This window comes from Oncorhynchus mykiss, chromosome 30 (assembly GCF_057628025.1).
Source record: "Oncorhynchus mykiss isolate SJ-2025 chromosome 30, ASM5762802v1, whole genome shotgun sequence".
Taxonomy (NCBI): Eukaryota; Metazoa; Chordata; class Actinopteri; order Salmoniformes; family Salmonidae; genus Oncorhynchus; species Oncorhynchus mykiss.
The window spans coordinates 9,898,135-9,925,000 of NC_143051.1; the positions used below are offsets into that span (position 1 = coordinate 9,898,135).

The 26,866-nt window shown below is 43.5% G+C and overlaps 1 protein-coding gene across 2 annotated transcripts in view; it reads right to left on the minus strand.

Moving 5' to 3' along the window:
• LOC110514928 (upstream-binding protein 1) overlaps positions 1-26,866 on the minus strand; it is a 72,187-nt gene that overhangs the window by 33,018 nt on the left and 12,303 nt on the right. For both annotated transcript variants that reach the window (XM_090227481.1, XM_090227482.1), the window contains exons 5-9: positions 11,655-11,760; positions 11,276-11,382; positions 11,037-11,189; positions 10,534-10,644; positions 10,208-10,315 (exon numbers count right to left, since the gene is read on the minus strand). In XM_090227481.1, the coding sequence (XP_090083607.1) occupies positions 10,208-10,315; positions 10,534-10,644; positions 11,037-11,189; positions 11,276-11,382; positions 11,655-11,760 (585 nt within the window). The remainder of the gene's footprint in view (positions 1-10,207; positions 10,316-10,533; positions 10,645-11,036; positions 11,190-11,275; positions 11,383-11,654; positions 11,761-26,866) is intronic.

Here is a 26,866-nt window from a genome sequence, read left to right on the forward strand (position 1 = left end):
ATATATTCACTACCTGGACAGGAGGAGAGGAACATTCAACTATATATTCACTACCTGGACAGGAGGAGAGGAACATTCAACTATATATTCACTACCTGGACAGGAGGAACATTCAACTATATATTCACTACCTGGACAGGAGGAGAGGAACATTCAACTATATATTAACTACCTGGACAGGAGGAACATTCAACTATATATTCACTACCTGGACAGGAGGAACATTCAACTATATATTCACTACCTGGACAGGAGGAACATTCAACTATATATTCACTACCTGGACAGGAGGAACATTCAACTATATATTAACTACCTGGACAGGAGGAACATACAACTATATATTCACTACCTGGACAGGAGGAGAGGAACATTCAACTATATATTCACTACCTGGACAGGAGGAACATTCAACTATATATTAACTACCTGGACAGGAGGAACATTCAACTATATATTCACTACCTGGACAGGAGGAGAGGAACATTCAACTATATATTCACTACCTGGACAGGAGGAACATTCAACTATATATTAACTACCTGGACAGGAGGAACATTCAACTATATATTCACTACCTGGACAGGAGGAACATACAACTATATATTCACTACCTGGACAGGAGGAACATTCAACTATATATTCACTACCTGGACAGGAGGAACATACAACTATATATTAACTACCTGGACAGGAGGAACATTCAACTATATATTCACTACCTGGACAGGAGGAACATACAACTATATATTCACTACCTGGACAGGAGGAACATTCAACTATATATTCACTACCTGGACAGGAGGAACATTCAACTATATATTCACTACCTGGACAGGAGGAGAGGAACATTCAACTATATATTCACTACCTGGACAGGAGGAGAGGAACATTCAACTATATATTCACTACCTGGACAGGAGGAGAGGAACATTCAACTATATATTCACTACCTGGACAGGAGGAGAGGAACATTCAACTATATATTCACTACCTGGACAGGAGGAACATTCAACTATATATTCACTACCTGGACAGGAGGAACATTCAACTATATATTCACTACCTGGACAGGAGGAGAGGAACATTCAACTATATATTCACTACCTGGACAGGAGGAACATTCAACTATATATTCACTACCTGGACAGGAGGAGAGGAACATTCAACTATATATTCACTACCTGGACAGGAGGAGAGGAACATTCAACTATATATTCACTACCTTGACAGGAGGAGAGGAACATTCAACTATATATTCACTACCTGGACAGGAGGAACATTCAACTATATATTCACTACCTGGACAGGAGGAACATTCAACTATATATTCACTACCTGGACAGGAGGAACATTCAACTATATATTCACTACCTGGACAGGAGGAACATTCAACTATATATTCACTACCTGGACAGGAGGAACATTCAACTATATATTCACTACCTGGACAGGAGGAACATTCAACTATATATTCACTACCTGGACAGGAGGAGAGGAACATTAAACTATATATTCACTACCTGGACAGGAGGAGAGGAACATTCAACTATATATTCACTATCTGGACAGGAGGAGAGGAACATTAAACTATATATTCACTACCTGGACAGGAGGAGAGGAACATTCAACTATATATTAACTACCTGGACAGGAGGAACATTCAACTATATATTCACTACCTGGACAGGAGGAGAGGAACATTCAACTATATATTAACTACCTGGACAGGAGGAACATTCAACTATATATTCACTACCTGGACAGGAGGAGAGGAACATTCAACTATATATTCACTACCTGGACAGGAGGAGAGGAACATTCAACTATATATTCACTACCTGGACAGGAGGAACATTCAACTATATATTCACTACCTGGACAGGAGGAGAGGAACATTCAACTATATATTAACTACCTGGACAGGAGGAACATTCAACTATATATTCACTACCTGGACAGGAGGAACATTCAACTATATATTCACTACCTGGACAGGAGGAACATTCAACTATATATTCACTACCTGGACAGGAGGAACATTCAACTATATATTAACTACCTGGACAGGAGGAACATACAACTATATATTCACTACCTGGACAGGAGGAGAGGAACATTCAACTATATATTCACTACCTGGACAGGAGGAACATTCAACTATATATTAACTACCTGGACAGGAGGAACATTCAACTATATATTCACTACCTGGACAGGAGGAGAGGAACATTCAACTATATATTCACTACCTGGACAGGAGGAACATTCAACTATATATTAACTACCTGGACAGGAGGAACATTCAACTATATATTCACTACCTGGACAGGAGGAACATACAACTATATATTCACTACCTGGACAGGAGGAACATTCAACTATATATTCACTACCTGGACAGGAGGAACATACAACTATATATTAACTACCTGGACAGGAGGAACATTCAACTATATATTCACTACCTGGACAGGAGGAACATACAACTATATATTCACTACCTGGACAGGAGGAACATTCAACTATATATTCACTACCTGGACAGGAGGAACATTCAACTATATATTCACTACCTGGACAGGAGGAGAGGAACATTCAACTATATATTCACTACCTGGACAGGAGGAGAGGAACATTCAACTATATATTCACTACCTGGACAGGAGGAGAGGAACATTCAACTATATATTCACTACCTGGACAGGAGGAGAGGAACATTCAACTATATATTCACTACCTGGACAGGAGGAGAGGAACATTCAACTATATATTCACTACCTGGACAGGAGGAGAGGAACATTCAACTATATATTCACTACCTGGACAGGAGGAGAGGAACATTCAACTATATATTCACTACCTGGACAGGAGGAACATTCAACTATATATTCACTACCTGGACAGGAGGAACATTCAACTATATATTCACTACCTGGACAGGAGGAACATTCAACTATATATTCACTACCTGGACAGGAGGAGAGGAACATTCAACTATATATTCACTACCTGGACAGGAGGAGAGGAACATTCAACTATATATTCACTACCTGGACAGGAGGAACATTCAACTATATATTCACTACCTGGACAGGAGGAACATTCAACTATATATTCACTACCTGGACAGGAGGAGAGGAACATTCAACTATATATTAACTACCTGGACAGGAGGAACATTCAACTATATATTCACTACCTGGACAGGAGGAGAGGAACATTCAACTATATATTAACTACCTGGACAGGAGGAACATTCAACTATATATTCACTACCTGGACAGGAGGAGATTAACATTCAACTATATATTCACTACCTGGACAGGAGGAACATTCAACTATATATTCACTACCTGGACAGGAGGAACATTCAACTATATATTCACTACCTGGACAGGAGGAGAGGAACATTCAACTATATATTCACTACCTGGACAGGAGGAACATTCAACTATATATTCACTACCTGGACAGGAGGAGAGGAACATTCAACTATATATTCACTACCTGGACAGGAGGAACATTCAACTATATATTCACTACCTGGACAGGAGGAACATTCAACTATATATTCACTACCTGGACAGGAGGAACATTCAACTATATATTCACTACCTGGACAGGAGGAGAGGAACATTCAACTATATATTCACTACCTGGACAGGAGGAGAGGAACATTCAACTATATATTCACTACCTGGACAGGAGGAGAGGAACATTCAACTATATATTCACTACCTGGACAGGAGGAGAGGAACATTCAACTATATATTCACTACCTGGACAGGAGGAACATTCAACTATATATTCACTACCTGGACAGGAGGAACATTCAACTATATATTCACTACCTGGACAGGAGGAACATTCAACTATATATTCACTACCTGGACAGGAGGAACATTCAACTATATATTCACTACCTGGACAGGAGGAACATTCAACTATATATTCACTACCTGGACAGGAGGAACATTCAACTATATATTCACTACCTGGACAGGAGGAACATTCAACTATATATTCACTACCTGGACAGGAGGAGAGGAACATTCAACTATATATTAACTACCTGGACAGGAGGAACATTCAACTATATATATTCACTACCTGGACAGGAGGAGAGGAACATTCAACTATATATTCACTACCTGGACAGGAGGAGAGGAACATTCAACTATATATTCACTACCTGGACAGGAGGAACATTCAACTATATATTCACTACCTGGACAGGAGGAGAGGAACATTCAACTATATATTAACTACCTGGACAGGAGGAACATTCAACTATATATTCACTACCTGGACAGGAGGAACATTCAACTATATATTCACTACCTGGACAGGAGGAACATTCAACTATATATTCACTACCTGGACAGGAGGAACATTCAACTATATATTAACTACCTGGACAGGAGGAACATACAACTATATATTCACTACCTGGACAGGAGGAGAGGAACATTCAACTATATATTCACTACCTGGACAGGAGGAACATTCAACTATATATTAACTACCTGGACAGGAGGAACATTCAACTATATATTCACTACCTGGACAGGAGGAGAGGAACATTCAACTATATATTCACTACCTGGACAGGAGGAACATTCAACTATATATTAACTACCTGGACAGGAGGAACATTCAACTATATATTCACTACCTGGACAGGAGGAACATACAACTATATATTCACTACCTGGACAGGAGGAACATTCAACTATATATTCACTACCTGGACAGGAGGAACATACAACTATATATTAACTACCTGGACAGGAGGAACATTCAACTATATATTCACTACCTGGACAGGAGGAGAGGAACATTCAACTATATATTCACTACCTGGACAGGAGGAGAGGAACATTCAACTATATATTCACTACCTGGACAGGAGGAACATACAACTATATATTCACTACCTGGACAGGAGGAGAGGAACATTCAACTATATATTCACTACCTGGACAGGAGGAACATACAACTATATATTCACTACCTGGACAGGAGGAGAGGAACATTCAACTATATATTCACTACCTGGACAGGAGGAACATTCAACTATATATTCACTACCTGGACAGGAGGAGAGGAACATTCAACTATATATTCACTACCTGGACAGGAGGAACATACAACTATATATTCACTACCTGGACAGGAGGAACATACAACTATATATTCACTACCTGGACAGGAGGAACATTCAACTATATATTCACTACCTGGACAGGAGGAACATTCAACTATATATTCACTACCTGGACAGGAGGAGAGGAACATTCAACTATATATTCACTACCTGGACAGGAGGAACATTCAACTATATATTAACTACCTGGACAGGAGGAACATTCAACTATATATTCACTACCTGGACAGGAGGAGAGGAACATTCAACTATATATTAACTACCTGGACAGGAGGAGAGGAACGTTCAACTATATATTCACTACCTGGACAGGAGGAGAGGAACATTCAACTATATATTCACTACCTGGACAGGAGGAGAGGAACATTCAACTATATATTCACTACCTGGACAGGAGGAGAGGAACATTCAACTATATATTCACTACCTGGACAGGAGGAGAGGAACATTCAACTATATATTCACTACCTGGACAGGAGGAGAGGAACATTCAACTATATATTCACTACCTGGACAGGAGGAACATTCAACTATATATTCACTACCTGGACAGGAGGAACATTCAACTATATATTCACTACCTGGACAGGAGGAACATTCAACTATATATTCACTACCTGGACAGGTGGAGAGGAACATTCAACTATATATTCACTACCTGGACAGGAGGAGAGGAACATTCAACTATATATTCACTACCTGGACAGGAGGAACATTCAACTATATATTCACTACCTGGACAGGAGGAACATTCAACTATATATTCACTACCTGGACAGGAGGAGAGGAACATTCAACTATATATTAACTACCTGGACAGGAGGAACATTCAACTATATATTCACTACCTGGACAGGAGGAGAGGAACATTCAACTATATATTAACTACCTGGACAGGAGGAACATTCAACTATATATTCACTACCTGGACAGGAGGAGATTAACATTCAACTATATATTCACTACCTGGACAGGAGGAACATTCAACTATATATTCACTACCTGGACAGGAGGAACATTCAACTATATATTCACTACCTGGACAGGAGGAGAGGAACATTCAACTATATATTCACTACCTGGACAGGAGGAACATTCAACTATATATTCACTACCTGGACAGGAGGAGAGGAACATTCAACTATATATTCACTACCTGGACAGGAGGAGAGGAACATTCAACTATATATTCACTACCTGGACAGGAGGAGAGGAACATTCAACTATATATTCACTACCTGGACAGGAGGAACATTCAACTATATATTCACTACCTGGACAGGAGGAACATTCAACTATATATTCACTACCTGGACAGGAGGAACATTCAACTATATATTCACTACCTGGACAGGAGGAACATTCAACTATATATTCACTACCTGGACAGGAGGAACATTCAACTATATATTCACTACCTGGACAGGAGGAACATTCAACTATATATTCACTACCTGGACAGGAGGAGAGGAACATTAAACTATATATTCACTACCTGGACAGGAGGAGAGGAACATTCAACTATATATTCACTATCTGGACAGGAGGAGAGGAACATTAAACTATATATTCACTACCTGGACAGGAGGAGAGGAACATTCAACTATATATTAACTACCTGGACAGGAGGAACATTCAACTATATATTCACTACCTGGACAGGAGGAACATTCAACTATATATTCACTACCTGGACAGGAGGAACATTCAACTATATATTCACTACCTGGACAGGAGGAACATTCAACTATATATTAACTACCTGGACAGGAGGAACATTCAACTATATATTCACTACCTGGACAGGAGGAGAGGAACATTCAACTATATATTCACTACCTGGACAGGAGGAGAGGAACATTCAACTATATATTCACTACCTGGACAGGAGGAACATTCAACTATATATTCACTACCTGGACAGGAGGAGAGGAACATTCAACTATATATTAACTACCTGGACAGGAGGAACATTCAACTATATATTCACTACCTGGACAGGAGGAACATTCAACTATATATTCACTACCTGGACAGGAGGAACATTCAACTATATATTCACTACCTGGACAGGAGGAACATTCAACTATATATTCACTACCTGGACAGGAGGAACATTCAACTATATATTCACTACCTGGACAGGAGGAACATTCAACTATATATTCACTACCTGGACAGGAGGAACATTCAACTATATATTCACTACCTGGACAGGAGGAACATTCAACTATATATTCACTACCTGGACAGGAGGAACATTCAACTATATATTCACTACCTGGACAGGAGGAGAGGAACATTCAACTATATATTCACTACCTGGACAGGAGGAACATTCAACTATATATTAACTACCTGGACAGGAGGAACATTCAACTATATATTCACTACCTGGACAGGAGGAGAGGAACATTCAACTATATATTCACTACCTGGACAGGAGGAACATTCAACTATATATTAACTACCTGGACAGGAGGAACATTCAACTATATATTCACTACCTGGACAGGAGGAACATTCAACTATATATTCACTACCTGGACAGGAGGAACATTCAACTATATATTCACTACCTGGACAGGAGGAACATTCAACTATATATTCACTACCTGGACAGGAGGAACATTCAACTATATATTCACTACCTGGACAGGAGGAACATTCAACTATATATTCACTACCTGGACAGGAGGAGAGGAACATTAAACTATATATTCACTACCTGGACAGGAGGAGAGGAACATTCAACTATATATTCACTATCTGGACAGGAGGAGAGGAACATTAAACTATATATTCACTACCTGGACAGGAGGAGAGGAACATTCAACTATATATTAACTACCTGGACAGGAGGAACATTCAACTATATATTCACTACCTGGACAGGAGGAACATTCAACTATATATTCACTACCTGGACAGGAGGAACATTCAACTATATATTCACTACCTGGACAGGAGGAACATTCAACTATATATTAACTACCTGGACAGGAGGAACATTCAACTATATATTCACTACCTGGACAGGAGGAGAGGAACATTCAACTATATATTCACTACCTGGACAGGAGGAGAGGAACATTCAACTATATATTCACTACCTGGACAGGAGGAACATTCAACTATATATTCACTACCTGGACAGGAGGAGAGGAACATTCAACTATATATTAACTACCTGGACAGGAGGAACATTCAACTATATATTCACTACCTGGACAGGAGGAACATTCAACTATATATTCACTACCTGGACAGGAGGAACATTCAACTATATATTCACTACCTGGACAGGAGGAACATTCAACTATATATTCACTACCTGGACAGGAGGAACATTCAACTATATATTCACTACCTGGACAGGAGGAACATTCAACTATATATTCACTACCTGGACAGGAGGAACATTCAACTATATATTCACTACCTGGACAGGAGGAACATTCAACTATATATTCACTACCTGGACAGGAGGAACATTCAACTATATATTCACTACCTGGACAGGAGGAGAGGAACATTCAACTATATATTCACTACCTGGACAGGAGGAACATTCAACTATATATTAACTACCTGGACAGGAGGAACATTCAACTATATATTCACTACCTGGACAGGAGGAGAGGAACATTCAACTATATATTCACTACCTGGACAGGAGGAACATTCAACTATATATTAACTACCTGGACAGGAGGAACATTCAACTATATATTCACTACCTGGACAGGAGGAACATACAACTATATATTCACTACCTGGACAGGAGGAACATTCAACTATATATTCACTACCTGGACAGGAGGAGAGGAACATTCAACTATATATTCACTACCTGGACAGGAGGAACATTCAACTATATATTAACTACCTGGACAGGAGGAACATTCAACTATATATTCACTACCTGGACAGGAGGAACATTCAACTATATATTCACTACCTGGACAGGAGGAACATTCAACTATATATTCACTACCTGGACAGGAAGAACATTCAACTATATATTCACTACCTGGACAGGAGGAGAGGAACATTCAACTATATATTCACTACCTGGACAGGAGGAACATTCAACTATATATTCACTACCTGGACAGGAGGAACATTCAACTATATATTCACTACCTGGACAGGAGGAACATTCAACTATATATTCACTACCTGGACAGGAGGAACATTCAACTATATATTCACTACCTGGACAGGAGGAACATACAACTATATATTAACTACCTGGACAGGAGGAACATTCAACTATATATTCACTACCTGGACAGGAGGAGAGGAACATTCAACTATATATTCACTACCTGGACAGGAGGAACATTCAACTATATATTAACTACCTGGACAGGAGGAGAGGAACATTCAACTATATATTCACTACCTGGACAGGAGGAACATACAACTATATATTCACTACCTGGACAGGAGGAACATTCAACTATATATTCACTACCTGGACAGGAGGAACATTCAACTATATATTCACTACCTGGACAGGAGGAGAGGAACATTCAACTATATATTAACTACCTGGACAGGAGGAGAGTAACATTCAACTATATATTCACTACCTGGACAGGAGGAACATTCAACTATATATTCACTACCTGGACAGGAGGAACATTCAACTATATATTCACTACCTGGACAGGAGGAGAGGAACATTCAACTATATATTAACTACCTGGACAGGAGGAGAGGAACATTCAACTATATATTCACTACCTGGACAGGAGGAACATTCAACTATATATTAACTACCTGGACAGGAGGAACATTCAACTATATATTCACTACCTGGACAGGAGGAACATACAACTATATATTCACTACCTGGACAGGAGGAACATTCAACTATATATTCACTACCTGGACAGGAGGAACATTCAACTATATATTCACTACCTGGACAGGAGGAACATTCAACTATATATTCACTACCTGGACAGGAGGAGAGGACAGATATGAAAGCAGAATAAATATACACTAATCTATAAAAAGGACTCTTACACTGCCTCTCTTGGCCAGCGAGTCCCCACAGTCAGCCGGCAGCGTCCTCTTACTGGACTTCTTCAGCTCATAGTCTCCCACTTCCTCTACGATCGGCTCCAGCCTCATCTAGAGACACACACACACACACAATCTGAGCCCGTACACTTGACTCCTGATAAGTACACTTCAAAAAAAGTGCCAACCTCTGTTAAAGTGCTGTATAGTGTTTTAAAACCCTGGATGGACCAACCTCTGTTAAAGTGCTGTATAGTGTTTTAAAACCCTGGATGGACCAACCTCTGTTAAAGTGCTGTATAGTGTTTTAAAACCCTGGATGGACCAACCTCTGATAGGATGGTGGTGTTGTAGGAGCATTGGTACTTCTCCTTCTCTTGAGACGTTCGTTTCTCCATCTTCTCTCTGTCCGTCTTCTGTTTCCTGTCTGCCCCCTTTGGCTGGGAGGAGGAGGGAGAGAGCAAGAGAGGAATGATGAAAGGAAAAGGGGGGGGGGGGGTACCTAGTCATTTGTACAACAATGTATTCAGCTAAAAATGTGTCTTCCGCAACTAACCCCTCAATAAGGTGATCTGACTTGGTGTGTGTCGCGTGTGTGTGTGTGTTTACTTTATTTGACCTTTATTTAACCAGGCAAGTCAGTTAAGACCAAATTATTATTTTCAATGACGGCCTAGGAACAGTGGGTTAACTGCCTGTTCAGGGGCAGAACGACAGATTTGTACCTTGTCAGCTCAGGGGTTTGAACTTGCAACCTTCGGGTACTAGTCCACCGCTCTAACCACTATGCTACCCTGCCGCCCCGTGTGTCGTGTGTCATGTGTGTGTGCACCTTGAAGACTTTGATTTGACAGGAGGCAGAGTGGAGGTGTTCAGTGGACTCTCCGTTGTCTCCCTGTCTGAAGGTGTCGATCTGGATCCTGAAGGGAACTCCCTTCTCTCCTCCATGCTTCCTGGGGGTGAACTCTGTACTGATGCAGTGAACCTACACACACACACGAGGAAGGTTAGGTTGAAAGATGGAGAGAATAGAGACTGAGTTAATGTGACTAAAGGAGGAGTGAGTGTTACCTGCACAAACACAGAGGCTCTCCTGTTGAGGTCCCAGAGAAACTCGGCGGCGTTGAGCTGGGAAGGGTCGGCCTTGGGCTCCATGATACCCACTGACAAGGGGATGTCTACACACACACACACACACACATTTACTGACAGAGAAATACACACACACACACACACATTACATACATGTACTGACAGAGAAATACACACACACACACACACACGTACTGACAGAGAAATACACACACACACACACACATTACATACATGTACTGACAGAGAAATACACACACACACACACACTACATACATGTACTGACAGAGAAATACACACACACTACATACATGTAGTGACAGAGAAACACACACACACACACTTGTGTGTTCTTACCGATGTCTAGGAGACGGTCTCCAGGGCGATTCCACTTCCACCCCTCCAGCTGCCGATGCTCTGTGTACTGGAGTCTCCTGTCATGGAACACCACCCTAACGATACTCTACACACACACACACGTTATGGAACACCACCCTAACGATACTCTACACACACACACACGTTATGGAACACCACCCTAACGATACTCTACACACACGTTATGGAACACCACCCTAACGATACTCTACACACACGTTATGGAACACCACCCTAACGATACTCTACACACACACACGTTATGGAACACCACCCTAACGATACTCTACACACACGTTATGGAACACCACCCTAACGTTACTCTACACACACGTTATGGAACACCACCCTAACGTTACTCTACACACACGTTATGGAACACCACCCTAACGTTACTCTACACACACGTTATGGAACACCACCCTAACGTTACTCTACACACACGTTATGGAACACCACCCTAACGATACTCTACACACACACACACGTTATGGAACACCACCCTAACGTTACTCTACACACACGTTATGGAACACCACCCTAACGTTACTCTACACACACGTTATGGAACACCACCCTAACGATACTCTACACACACACACACACGTTATGGAACACCACCCTATTGTTACTCTACACACACACACACGTTATGGAACACCACCCTAACGTTACTCTACACACACGTTATGGAACACCACCCTAACGATACTCTACACACACGTTATGGAACACCACCCTAACGATACTCTACACACACGTTATGGAACACCACCCTAACGATACTCTACACACACACACACGTTATGGAACACCACCCTAACGTTACTCTACACACACGTTATGGAACACCACCCTAACGATACTCTACACACACACACACGTTATGGAACACCACCCTAACGTTACTCTACACACACACACACGTTATGGAACACCACCCTAACGTTACTCTACACACACGTTATGGAACACCACCCTAACGATACTCTACACACACGTTATGGAACACCACCCTAACGATACTCTACACACACGTTATGGAACACCACCCTAACGATACTCTACACACACGTTATGGAACACCACCCTAACGATACTCTACACACACGTTATGGAACACCACCCTAACGTTACTCTACACACACGTTATGGAACACCACCCTAACGATACTCTACACACACACACACACGTTATGGAACACCACCCTAACGTTACTCTACACACACGTTATGGAACACCACCCTAACGATACTCTACACACACGTTATGGAACACCACCCTAACGATACTCTACACACACGTTATGGAACACCACCCTAACGATACTCTACACACACGTTATGGAACACCACCCTAACGTTACTCTACACACACACACACGTTATGGAACACCACCCTAACGTTACTCTACACACACGTTATGGAACACCACACAAACGATACTCTACACACACGTTATGGAACACCACCCTAACGATACTCTACACACACACACGTTATGGAACACCACCCTAACGTTACTCTACACACACACACGTTATGGAACACCACCCTAACGTTACTCTACACACACGTTATGGAACACCACCCTAACGATACTCTACACACACACACGTTATGGAACACCACCCTAACGATACTCTACACACACGTTATGGAACACCACCCTAACGATACTCTACACACACGTTATGGAACACCACCCTAACGTTACTCTACACACACGTTATGGAACACCACCCTAACGATACTCTACACACACGTTATGGAACACCACCCTAACGTTACTCTACACACACGTTATGGAACACCACCCTAACGATACTCTACACACACGTTATGGAACACCACCCTAACGTTACTCTACACACACACACACGTTATGGAACACCACCCTAACGATACTCTACACACACACACACGTTATGGAACACCACCCTAACGATACTCTACACACACACACACGTTATGGAACACCACCCTAACGTTACTCTACACACACGTTATGGAACACCACCCTAACGATACTCTACACACACGTTATGGAACACCACCCTAACGATACTCTACACACACACACACGTTATGGAACACCACCCTAACGTTACTCTACACACACGTTATGGAACACCACCCTAACGTTACTCTACACACACGTTATGGAACACCACCCTAACGTTACTCTACACACACGTTATGGAACACCACCCTAACGATACTCTACACACACGTTATGGAACACCACCCTAACGATACTCTACACACACGTTATGGAACACCACCCTAACGATACTCTACACACACGTTATGGAACACCACCCTAACGTTACTCTACACACACGTTATGGAACACCACCCTAACGTTACTCTACACACACGTTATGGAACACCACCCTAACGTTACTCTACACACACGTTATGGAACACCACCCTAACGATACTCTACACACACACACACGTTATGGAACACCACCCTAACGATACTCTACACACACACACACACGTTATGGAACACCACCCTAACGATACTCTACACACACACACACGTTATGGAACACCACCCTAACGATACTCTACACACACGTTATGGAACACCACCCTAACGTTACTCTACACACACGTTATGGAACACCACCCTAACGATACTCTACACACACACACACACACGTTATGGAACACCACCCTAACGATACTCTACACACACACACACACACGTTATGGAACACCACCCTAACGATACTCTACACACACGTTATGGAACACCACCCTAACGATACTCTACACACACGTTATGGAACACCACCCTAACGATACTCTACACACACGTTATGGAACACCACCCTAACGATACTCTACACACACACACACACACACACACACGTTATGGAACACCACCCTAACGATACTCTACACACACGTTATGGAACACCACCCTAACGATACTCTACACACACGTTACGGAACACCACCCTAACGATACTCTACACACACGTTATGGAACACCACCCTAACGATACTCTACACACACGTTATGGAACACCACCCTAACATTACTCTACACACACGTTATGGAACACCACCCTAACGATACTCTACACACACACACACACACGTTATGGAACACCACCCTAACGATACTCTACACACACGTTATGGAACACCACCCTAACGATACTCTACACACACGTTACGGAACACCACCCTAACGATACTCTACATACACGTTACGGAACACCACCCTAACGATACTCTACATACACGTTACGGAACACCACCCTAACGATACTCTACACACACGTTATGGAACACCACCCTAACGATACTCTACACACACGTTATGGAACACCACCCTAACGATACTCTACACACACGTTATGGAACACCACCCTAACGATACTCTACACACACGTTATGGAACACCACCCTAACGATACTCTACACACACGTTATGGAACACCACCCTAACGATACTCTACACACACACACACGTTATGGAACACCACCCTAACGATACTCTACACACACACACACACACGTTATGGAACACCACCCTAACGATACTCTACACACACACACACACACACGTTATGGAACACCACCCTAACGATACTCTACACACACACACACGTTATGGAACACCACCCTAACGATACTCTACACACACACACACGTTATGGAACACCACCCTAACGATACTCTACACACACGTTATGGAACACCACCCTAACGTTACTCTACACACACACACACGTTATGGAACACCACCCTAACGTTACTCTACACACACGTTATGGAACACCACCCTAACGATACTCTACACACACACACACACGTTATGGAACACCACCCTAACGTTACTCTACACACACACACACGTTATGGAACACCACCCTAACGTTACTCTACACACACGTTATGGAACACCACCCTAACGATACTCTACACACACGTTATGGAACACCACCCTAACGATACTCTACACACACGTTATGGAACACCACCCTAACGATACTCTACACACACACACACGTTATGGAACACCACCCTAACGTTACTCTACACACACGTTATGGAACACCACCCTAACGATACTCTACACACACGTTATGGAACACCACCCTAACGTTACTCTACACACACGTTATGGAACACCACCCTAACGATACTCTACACACACACACACACGTTATGGAACACCACCCTAACGTTACTCTACACACACGTTATGGAACACCACCCTAACGATACTCTACACACACGTTATGGAACACCACCCTAACGATACTCTACACACACGTTATGGAACACCACCCTAACGATACTCTACACACACGTTATGGAACACCACCCTAACGTTACTCTACACACACACACACGTTATGGAACACCACCCTAACGTTACTCTACACACACGTTATGGAACACCACCCTAACGATACTCTACACACACGTTATGGAACACCACCCTAACGATACTCTACACACACACACGTTATGGAACACCACCCTAACGTTACTCTACACACACACACGTTATGGAACACCACCCTAACGTTACTCTACACACACGTTATGGAACACCACCCTAACGATACTCTACACACACACACACGTTATGGAACACCACCCTAACGATACTCTACACACACGTTATGGAACACCACCCTAACGATACTCTACACACACGTTATGGAACACCACCCTAACGTTACTCTACACACACGTTATGGAACACCACCCTAACGATACTCTACACACACGTTATGGAACACCACCCTAACGTTACTCTACACACACGTTATGGAACACCACCCTAACGATACTCTACACACACGTTATGGAACACCACCCTAACGTTACTCTACACACACACACACGTTATGGAACACCACCCTAACGATACTCTACACACACACACACGTTATGGAACACCACCCTAACGATACTCTACACACACACACACGTTATGGAACACCACCCTAACGTTACTCTACACACACGTTATGGAACACCACCCTAACGATACTCTACACACACGTTATGGAACACCACCCTAACGATACTCTACACACACACACACGTTATGGAACACCACCCTAACGTTACTCTACACACACGTTATGGAACACCACCCTAACGTTACTCTACACACACGTTATGGAACACCACCCTAACGTTACTCTACACACACGTTATGGAACACCACCCTAACGATACTCTACACACACGTTATGGAACACCACCCTAACGATACTCTACACACACGTTATGGAACACCACCCTAACGATACTCTACACACACGTTATGGAACACCACCCTAACGTTACTCTACACACACGTTATGGAACACCACCCTAACGTTACTCTACACACACGTTATGGAACACCACCCTAACGTTACTCTACACACACGTTATGGAACACCACCCTAACGATACTCTACACACACACACACGTTATGGAACACCACCCTAACGATACTCTACACACACACACACGTTATGGAACACCACCCTAACGATACTCTACACACACGTTATGGAACACCACCCTAACGATACTCTACACACACGTTATGGAACACCACCCTAACGTTACTCTACACACACGTTATGGAACACCACCCTAACGATACTCTACACACACACACACACACGTTATGGAACACCACCCTAACGATACTCTACACACACACACACACACGTTATGGAACACCACCCTAACGATACTCTACACACACGTTATGGAACACCACCCTAACGATACTCTACACACACGTTATGGAACACCACCCTAACGATACTCTACACACACGTTATGGAACACCACCCTAACGATACTCTACACACACACACACACACACGTTATGGAACACCACCCTAACGATACTCTACACACACGTTATGGAACACCACCCTAACGATACTCTACACACACGTTACGGAACACCACCCTAACGATACTCTACACACACGTTATGGAACACCACCCTAACGATACTCTACACACACGTTATGGAACACCACCCTAACATTACTCTACACACACGTTATGGAACACCACCCTAACGATACTCTACACACACACACACACACGTTATGGAACACCACCCTAACGATACTCTACACACACGTTATGGAACACCACCCTAACGATACTCTACACACACGTTACGGAACACCACCCTAACGATACTCTACATACACGTTACGGAACACCACCCTAACGATACTCTACACACACGTTACGGAACACCACCCTAACGATACTCTACACACACGTTATGGAACACCACCCTAACGATACTCTACACACACGTTATGGAACACCACCCTAACGATACTCTACACACACGTTATGGAACACCACCCTAACGATACTCTACACACACGTTATGGAACACCACCCTAACGATACTCTACACACACACACACGTTATGGAACACCACCCTAACGATACTCTACACACACACACACACACGTTATGGAACACCACCCTAACGATACTCTACACACACACACACACACACGTTATGGAACACCACCCTAACGATACTCTACACACACACACACGTTATGGAACACCACCCTAACGATACTCTACACACACACACACACGTTATGGAACACCACCCTAACGATACTCTACACACACGTTATGGAACACCACCCTAACGATACTCTACACACACGTTATGGAACACCACCCTAACGATACTCTACACACACGTTATGGAACACCACCCTAACGATACTCTACACACACACACACACACACGTTATGAACACCACCCTAACGATACTCTACACACACGTTATGGAACACCACCCTAACGATACTCTACACACACGTTACGGAACACCACCCTAACGATACTCTACACACACGTTATGGAACACCACCCTAACGATACTCTACACACACGTTATGGAACACCACCCTAACATTACTCTACACACACGTTATGGAACACCACCCTAACGATACTCTACACACACACACACACACGTTATGGAACACCACCCTAACGATACTCTACACACACGTTATGGAACACCACCCTAACGATACTCTACACACACGTTACGGAACACCACCCTAACGATACTCTACATACACGTTACGGAACACCACCCTAACGATACTCTACATACACGTTACGGAACACCACCCTAACGATACTCTACACACACGTTATGGAACACCACCCTAACGATACTCTACACACACGTTATGGAACACCACCCTAACGATACTCTACACACACGTTATGGAACACCACCCTAACGATACTCTACACACACGTTATGGAACACCACCCTAACGATACTCTACACACACGTTATGGAACACCACCCTAACGATACTCTACACACACACACACGTTATGGAACACCACCCTAACGATACTCTACACACACACACACACACGTTATGGAACACCACCCTAACGATACTCTACACACACACACACACACACGTTATGGAACACCACCCTAACGATACTCTACACACACACACACGTTATGGAACACCACCCTAACGATACTCTACACACACACACACGTTATGGAACACCACCCTAACGATACTCTACACACACGTTATGGAACACCACCCTAACGTTACTCTACACACACACACACGTTATGGAACACCACCCTAACGTTACTCTACACACACGTTATGGAACACCACCCTAACGATACTCTACACACACACACACGTTATGGAACACCACCCTAACGTTACTCTACACACACACACACGTTATGGAACACCACCCTAACGTTACTCTACACACACGTTATGGAACACCACCCTAACGATACTCTACACACACGTTATGGAACACCACCCTAACGATACTCTACACACACGTTATGGAACACCACCCTAACGATACTCTACACACACACACACGTTATGGAACACCACCCTAACGTTACTCTACACACACGTTATGGAACACCACCCTAACGATACTCTACACACACGTTATGGAACACCACCCTAACGTTACTCTACACACACGTTATGGAACACCACCCTAACGATACTCTACACACACACACACACGTTATGGAACACCACCCTAACGTTACTCTACACACACGTTATGGAACACCACCCTAACGATACTCTACACACACGTTATGGAACACCACCCTAACGATACTCTACACACACGTTATGGAACACCACCCTAACGATACTCTACACACACGTTATGGAACACCACCCTAACGTTACTCTACACACACACACACGTTATGGAACACCACCCTAACGTTACTCTACACACACGTTATGGAACACCACCCTAACGATACTCTACACACACGTTATGGAACACCACCCTAACGATACTCTACACACACACACGTTATGGAACACCACCCTAACGTTACTCTACACACACACACGTTATGGAACACCACCCTAACGTTACTCTACACACACGTTATGGAACACCACCCTAACGATACTCTACACACACACACGTTATGGAACACCACCCTAACGATACTCTACACACACGTTATGGAACACCACCCTAACGATACTCTACACACACGTTATGGAACACCACCCTAACGTTACTCTACACACACGTTATGGAACACCACCCTAACGATACTCTACACACACGTTATGGAACACCACCCTAACGTTACTCTACACACACGTTATGGAACACCACCCTAACGATACTCTACACACACGTTATGGAACACCACCCTAACGTTACTCTACACACACACACACGTTATGGAACACCACCCTAACGATACTCTACACACACACACACGTTATGGAACACCACCCTAACGATACTCTACACACACACACACGTTATGGAACACCACCCTAACGTTACTCTACACACACGTTATGGAACACCACCCTAACGATACTCTACACACACGTTATGGAACACCACCCTAACGATACTCTACACACACACACACGTTATGGAACACCACCCTAACGTTACTCTACACACACGTTATGGAACACCACCCTAACGTTACTCTACACACACGTTATGGAACACCACCCTAACGTTACTCTACACACACGTTATGGAACACCACCCTAACGATACTCTACACACACGTTATGGAACACCACCCTAACGATACTATACACACACGTTATGGAACACCACCCTAACGATACTCTACACACACGTTATGGAACACCACCCTAACGTTACTCTACACACACGTTATGGAACACCACCCTAACGTTACTCTACACACACGTTATGGAACACCACCCTAACGTTACTCTACACACACGTTATGGAACACCACCCTAACGATACTCTACACACACACACACGTTATGGAACACCACCCTAACGATACTCTACACACACACACACGTTATGGAACACCACCCTAACGATACTCTACACACACGTTATGGAACACCACCCTAACGATACTCTACACACACGTTATGGAACACCACCCTAACGTTACTCTACACACACGTTATGGAACACCACCCTAACGATACTCTACACACACACACACACACGTTATGGAACACCACCCTAACGATACTCTACACACACACACACACACGTTATGGAACACCACCCTAACGATACTCTACACACACGTTATGGAACACCACCCTAACGATACTCTACACACACGTTATGGAACACCACCCTAACGATACTCTACACACACGTTATGGAACACCACCCTAACGATACTCTACACACACACACACACACACGTTATGGAACACCACCCTAACGATACTCTACACACACGTTATGGAACACCACCCTAACGATACTCTACACACACGTTACGGAACACCACCCTAACGATACTCTACACACACGTTATGGAACACCACCCTAACGATACTCTACACACACGTTATGGAACACCACCCTAACATTACTCTACACACACGTTATGGAACACCACCCTAACGATACTCTACACACACACACACACACGTTATGGAACACCACCCTAACGATACTCTACACACACGTTATGGAACACCACCCTAACGATACTCTACACACACGTTACGGAACACCACCCTAACGATACTCTACATACACGTTACGGAACACCACCCTAACGATACTCTACATACACGTTACGGAACACCACCCTAACGATACTCTACACACACGTTATGGAACACCACCCTAACGATACTCTACACACACGTTATGGAACACCACCCTAACGATACTCTACACACACGTTATGGAACACCACCCTAACGATACTCTACACACACGTTATGGAACACCACCCTAACGATACTCTACACACACGTTATGGAACACCACCCTAACGATACTCTACACACACACACACGTTATGGAACACCACCCTAACGATACTCTACACACACACACACACACGTTATGGAACACCACCCTAACGATACTCTACACACACACACACACACACGTTATGGAACACCACCCTAACGATACTCTACACACACACACACGTTATGGAACACCACCCTAACGATACTCTACACACACACACACGTTATGGAACACCACCCTAACGATACTCTACACACACGTTATGGAACACCACCCTAACGTTACTCTACACACACGTTATGGAACACCACCCTAACGATACTCTACACACACGTTATGGAACACCACCCTAACGATACTCTACACACACGTTATGGAACACCACCCTAACGTTACTCTACACACACGTTATGGAACACCACCCTAACGTTACTCTACACACACACACACGTTATGGAACACCACCCTAACGTTACTCTACACACACGTTATGGAACACCACCCTAACGTTACTCTACACACACGTTATGGAACACCACCCTAACGTTACTCTACACACACGTTATGGAACACCACCCTAACGATACTCTACACACACGTTATGGAACACCACCCTAACGATACTCTACACACACGTTATGGAACACCACCCTAACGTTACTCTACACACACGTTATGGAACACCACCCTAACGTTACTCTACACACACGTTATGGAACACCACCCTAACGATACTCTACACACACGTTATGGAACACCACCCTAACGTTACTCTACACACACACACACGTTATGGAACACCACCCTAACGATACTCTACACACACGTTATGGAACACCACCCTAACGTTACTCTACACACACGTTATGGAACACCACCCTAACGATACTCTACACACACGTTATGGAACACCACCCTAACGTTACTCTACACACACGTTATGGAACACCACCCTAACGTTACTCTACACACACGTTATGGAACACCACCCTAACGATACTCTACACACACGTTATGGAACACCACCCTAACGTTACTCTACACACACGTTATGGAACACCACCCTAACGATACTCTACACACACGTTATGGAACACCACCCTAACGATACTCTACACACACGTTATGGAACACCACCCTAACGTTACTCTACACACACACACACGTTATGGAACACCACCCTAACGATACTCTACACACACACACACACACACGTTATGGAACACCACCCTAACGTTACTCTACACACACGTTATGGAACACCACCCTAACGATACTCTACACACACGTTATGGAACACCACCCTAACGTTACTCTACACACACACACACGTTATGGAACACCACCCTAACGTTACTCTACACACACACACACGTTATGGAACACCACCCTAACGTTACTCTACACACACGTTATGGAACACCACCCTAACGATACTCTACACACACGTTATGGAACACCACCCTAACGTTACTCTACACACACACACACACACGTTATGGAACACCACCCTAACGTTACTCTACACACACACACACACACGTTATGGAACACCACCCTAACGTTACTCTACACACACGTTATGGAACACCACCCTAACGATACTCTACACACACGTTATGGAACACCACCCTAACGATACTCTACACACACGTTATGGAACACCACCCTAACGATACTCTACACACACGTTATGGAACACCACCCTAACGATACTCTACACACACACACACGTTATGGAACACCACCCTAACGATACTCTACACACACACACACGTTATGGAACACCACCCTAACGATACTCTACACACACACACACGTTATGGAACACCACCCTAACGATACTCTACACACACGTTATGGAACACCACCCTAACGATACTCTACACACACACACACGTTATGGAACACCACCCTAACGATACTCTACACACACACACACGTTATGGAACACCACCCTAACGATACTCTACACACACACACACGTTATGGAACACCACCCTAACGATACTCTACACACACACACACACGTTATGGAACACCACCCTAACGATACTCTACACACACGTTATGGAACACCACCCTAACGTTACTCTACACACACACACGTTATGGAACACCACCCTAACGATACTCTACACACACACACACACACGTTATGGAACACCACCCTAACGATACTCTACACACACACACACACACGTTATGGAACACCACCCTAACGATACTCTACACACACACACGTTATGGAACACCACCCTAACGATACTCTACACACACACACACGTTATGGAACACCACCCTAACGTTACTCTACACACACGTTATGGAACACCACCCTAACGATACTCTACACACACGTTATGGAACACCACCCTAACGATACTCTACACACACGTTATGGAACACCACCCTAACGATACTCTACACACACGTTATGGAACACCACCCTAACGATACTCTACACACACACACACACACGTTATGGAACACCACCCTAACGATACTCTACACACACACACACACACGTTATGGAACACCACCCTAACGATACTCTACACACACACACGTTATGGAACACCACCCTAACGATACTCTACACACACACACACGTTATGGAACACCACCCTAACGTTACTCTACACACACGTTATGGAACACCACCCTAACGATACTCTACACACACGTTATGGAACACCACCCTAACGATACTCTACACACACGTTATGGAACACCACCCTAACGATACTCTACACACACGTTATGGAACACCACCCTAACGTTACTCTACACACATGTTATGGAACACCACCCTAACGATACTCTACACACACGTTATGGAACACCACCCTAACGATACTCTACACACACGTTATGGAACACCACCCTAACGTTACTCTACACACACGTTATGGAACACCACCCTAACGATACTCTACACACACGTTATGGAACACCACCCTAACGTTACTCTACACACACACACACACACACGTTATGGAACACCACCCTAACGATACTCTACATACACACACGTTATGGAACACCACCCTAACGTTACTCTACACACACACACACGTTATGGAACACCACCCTAACGTTACTCTACACACACACACGTTATGGAACACCACCCTAACGATACTCTACACACACGTTATGGAACACCACCCTAACGATACTCTACACACACACACACGTTATGGAACACCACCCTAACGATACTCTACACACACGTTATGGAACACCACCCTAACGTTACTCTACACACACGTTATGGAACACCACCCTAACGATACTCTACACACACGTTATGGAACACCACCCTAACGTTACTCTACACACACGTTATGGAACACCACCCTAACGTTACTCTACACACACGTTATGGAACACCACCCTAACGATACTCTACACACACGTTATGGAACACCACCCTAACGATACTCTACACACATACACACGTTATGGAACACCACCCTAACGTTACTCTACACACACGTTACGGAACACCACCCTAACGATACTCTACACACACGTTATGGAACACCACCCTAACGATACTCTACACACACGTTATGGAACACCACCCTAACGATACTCTACACACACACATACACACACACACGTTATGGAACACCACCCTAACGATACTCTACACACACGTTATGGAACACCACCCTAACGTTACTCTACACACACGTTATGGAACACCACCCTAACGATACTCTACACACACGTTATGGAACACCACCCTAACGATACTCTACACACACGTTATGGAACACCACCCTAACGATACTCTACACACACGTTATGGAACACCACCCTAACGATACTCTACACACACGTTATGGAACACCACCCTAACGTTACTCTACACACACGTTATGGAACACCACCCTAACGATACTCTACACTAGAGGTCGACCGATTATGATTTTTCAACACCAATACCGATTATTGGAGGACCAAAGAAAGCCGATACCGATTAATCTGACAATTTTTTAATAATGTATTTGTGACAATTACAACAATACTGAATGAATAAAATCAATTTAGCCTCAAAATGAAACATGTTCAATTTGGTTTAAATAATGCAAAAACAAAGTGTTGGAGAAAAAAGTAAAAGTGCAATATGTGCCATGTGAGAAAGCTAACGTTTCAGTTCCTTGCTCAGAACATATGAAAGCTGGTGGTTCCTTTTAACATGAGTCTTCAATATTCCCAGGTAAGAAGTTTTAGGTTGTAGTTATTATAGGAATTATAGGACTATTTCCCTCTATACCATTTGTATTTCATTAACCTTTGACTATTGGATGTTCTTATAGGCACTTTAGTATTGCCAGTGTAACAGTATAGCTTCAGTCCCTCTCCTCGCTCCTCCCTGGGCTCGAACCAGCAACACAACGACAACAGCCACCCTCGAAGCAGCGTTACCCATGCAGAGCAACGGGAACAACAACTAGAAGGCTCAGAGCGAGTGAGGTTTGAAACGCTATTAGCGCGCACCCCGCTAACTAGCTAGCCATTTCACATCGGTTACACCAGCCTCATCTCGGGAGTTGATAGGCTTGAAGTCATAAACAGCGAAGTGCTTGAAGCACAGCGAAGAGCTGCTGGCAAAACGCACTAAAGTGCTGTTTGAATGAATGCTTACGAGCCTGTTGCTTCCTACCATCGCTCAGTCAGACTGCTCTATCAAATCATAAACTTAGTTATAACATAATAACACACAGAAATACGAGCCTTAGGTCATCAATATGGTCGAATCCGGAAACTATCATCTCGAAAACAAAACGTTTATTATTTCAGTGAAATACGGAACCGTTCCATATTTTATCTAACGGGTGGCATCCAT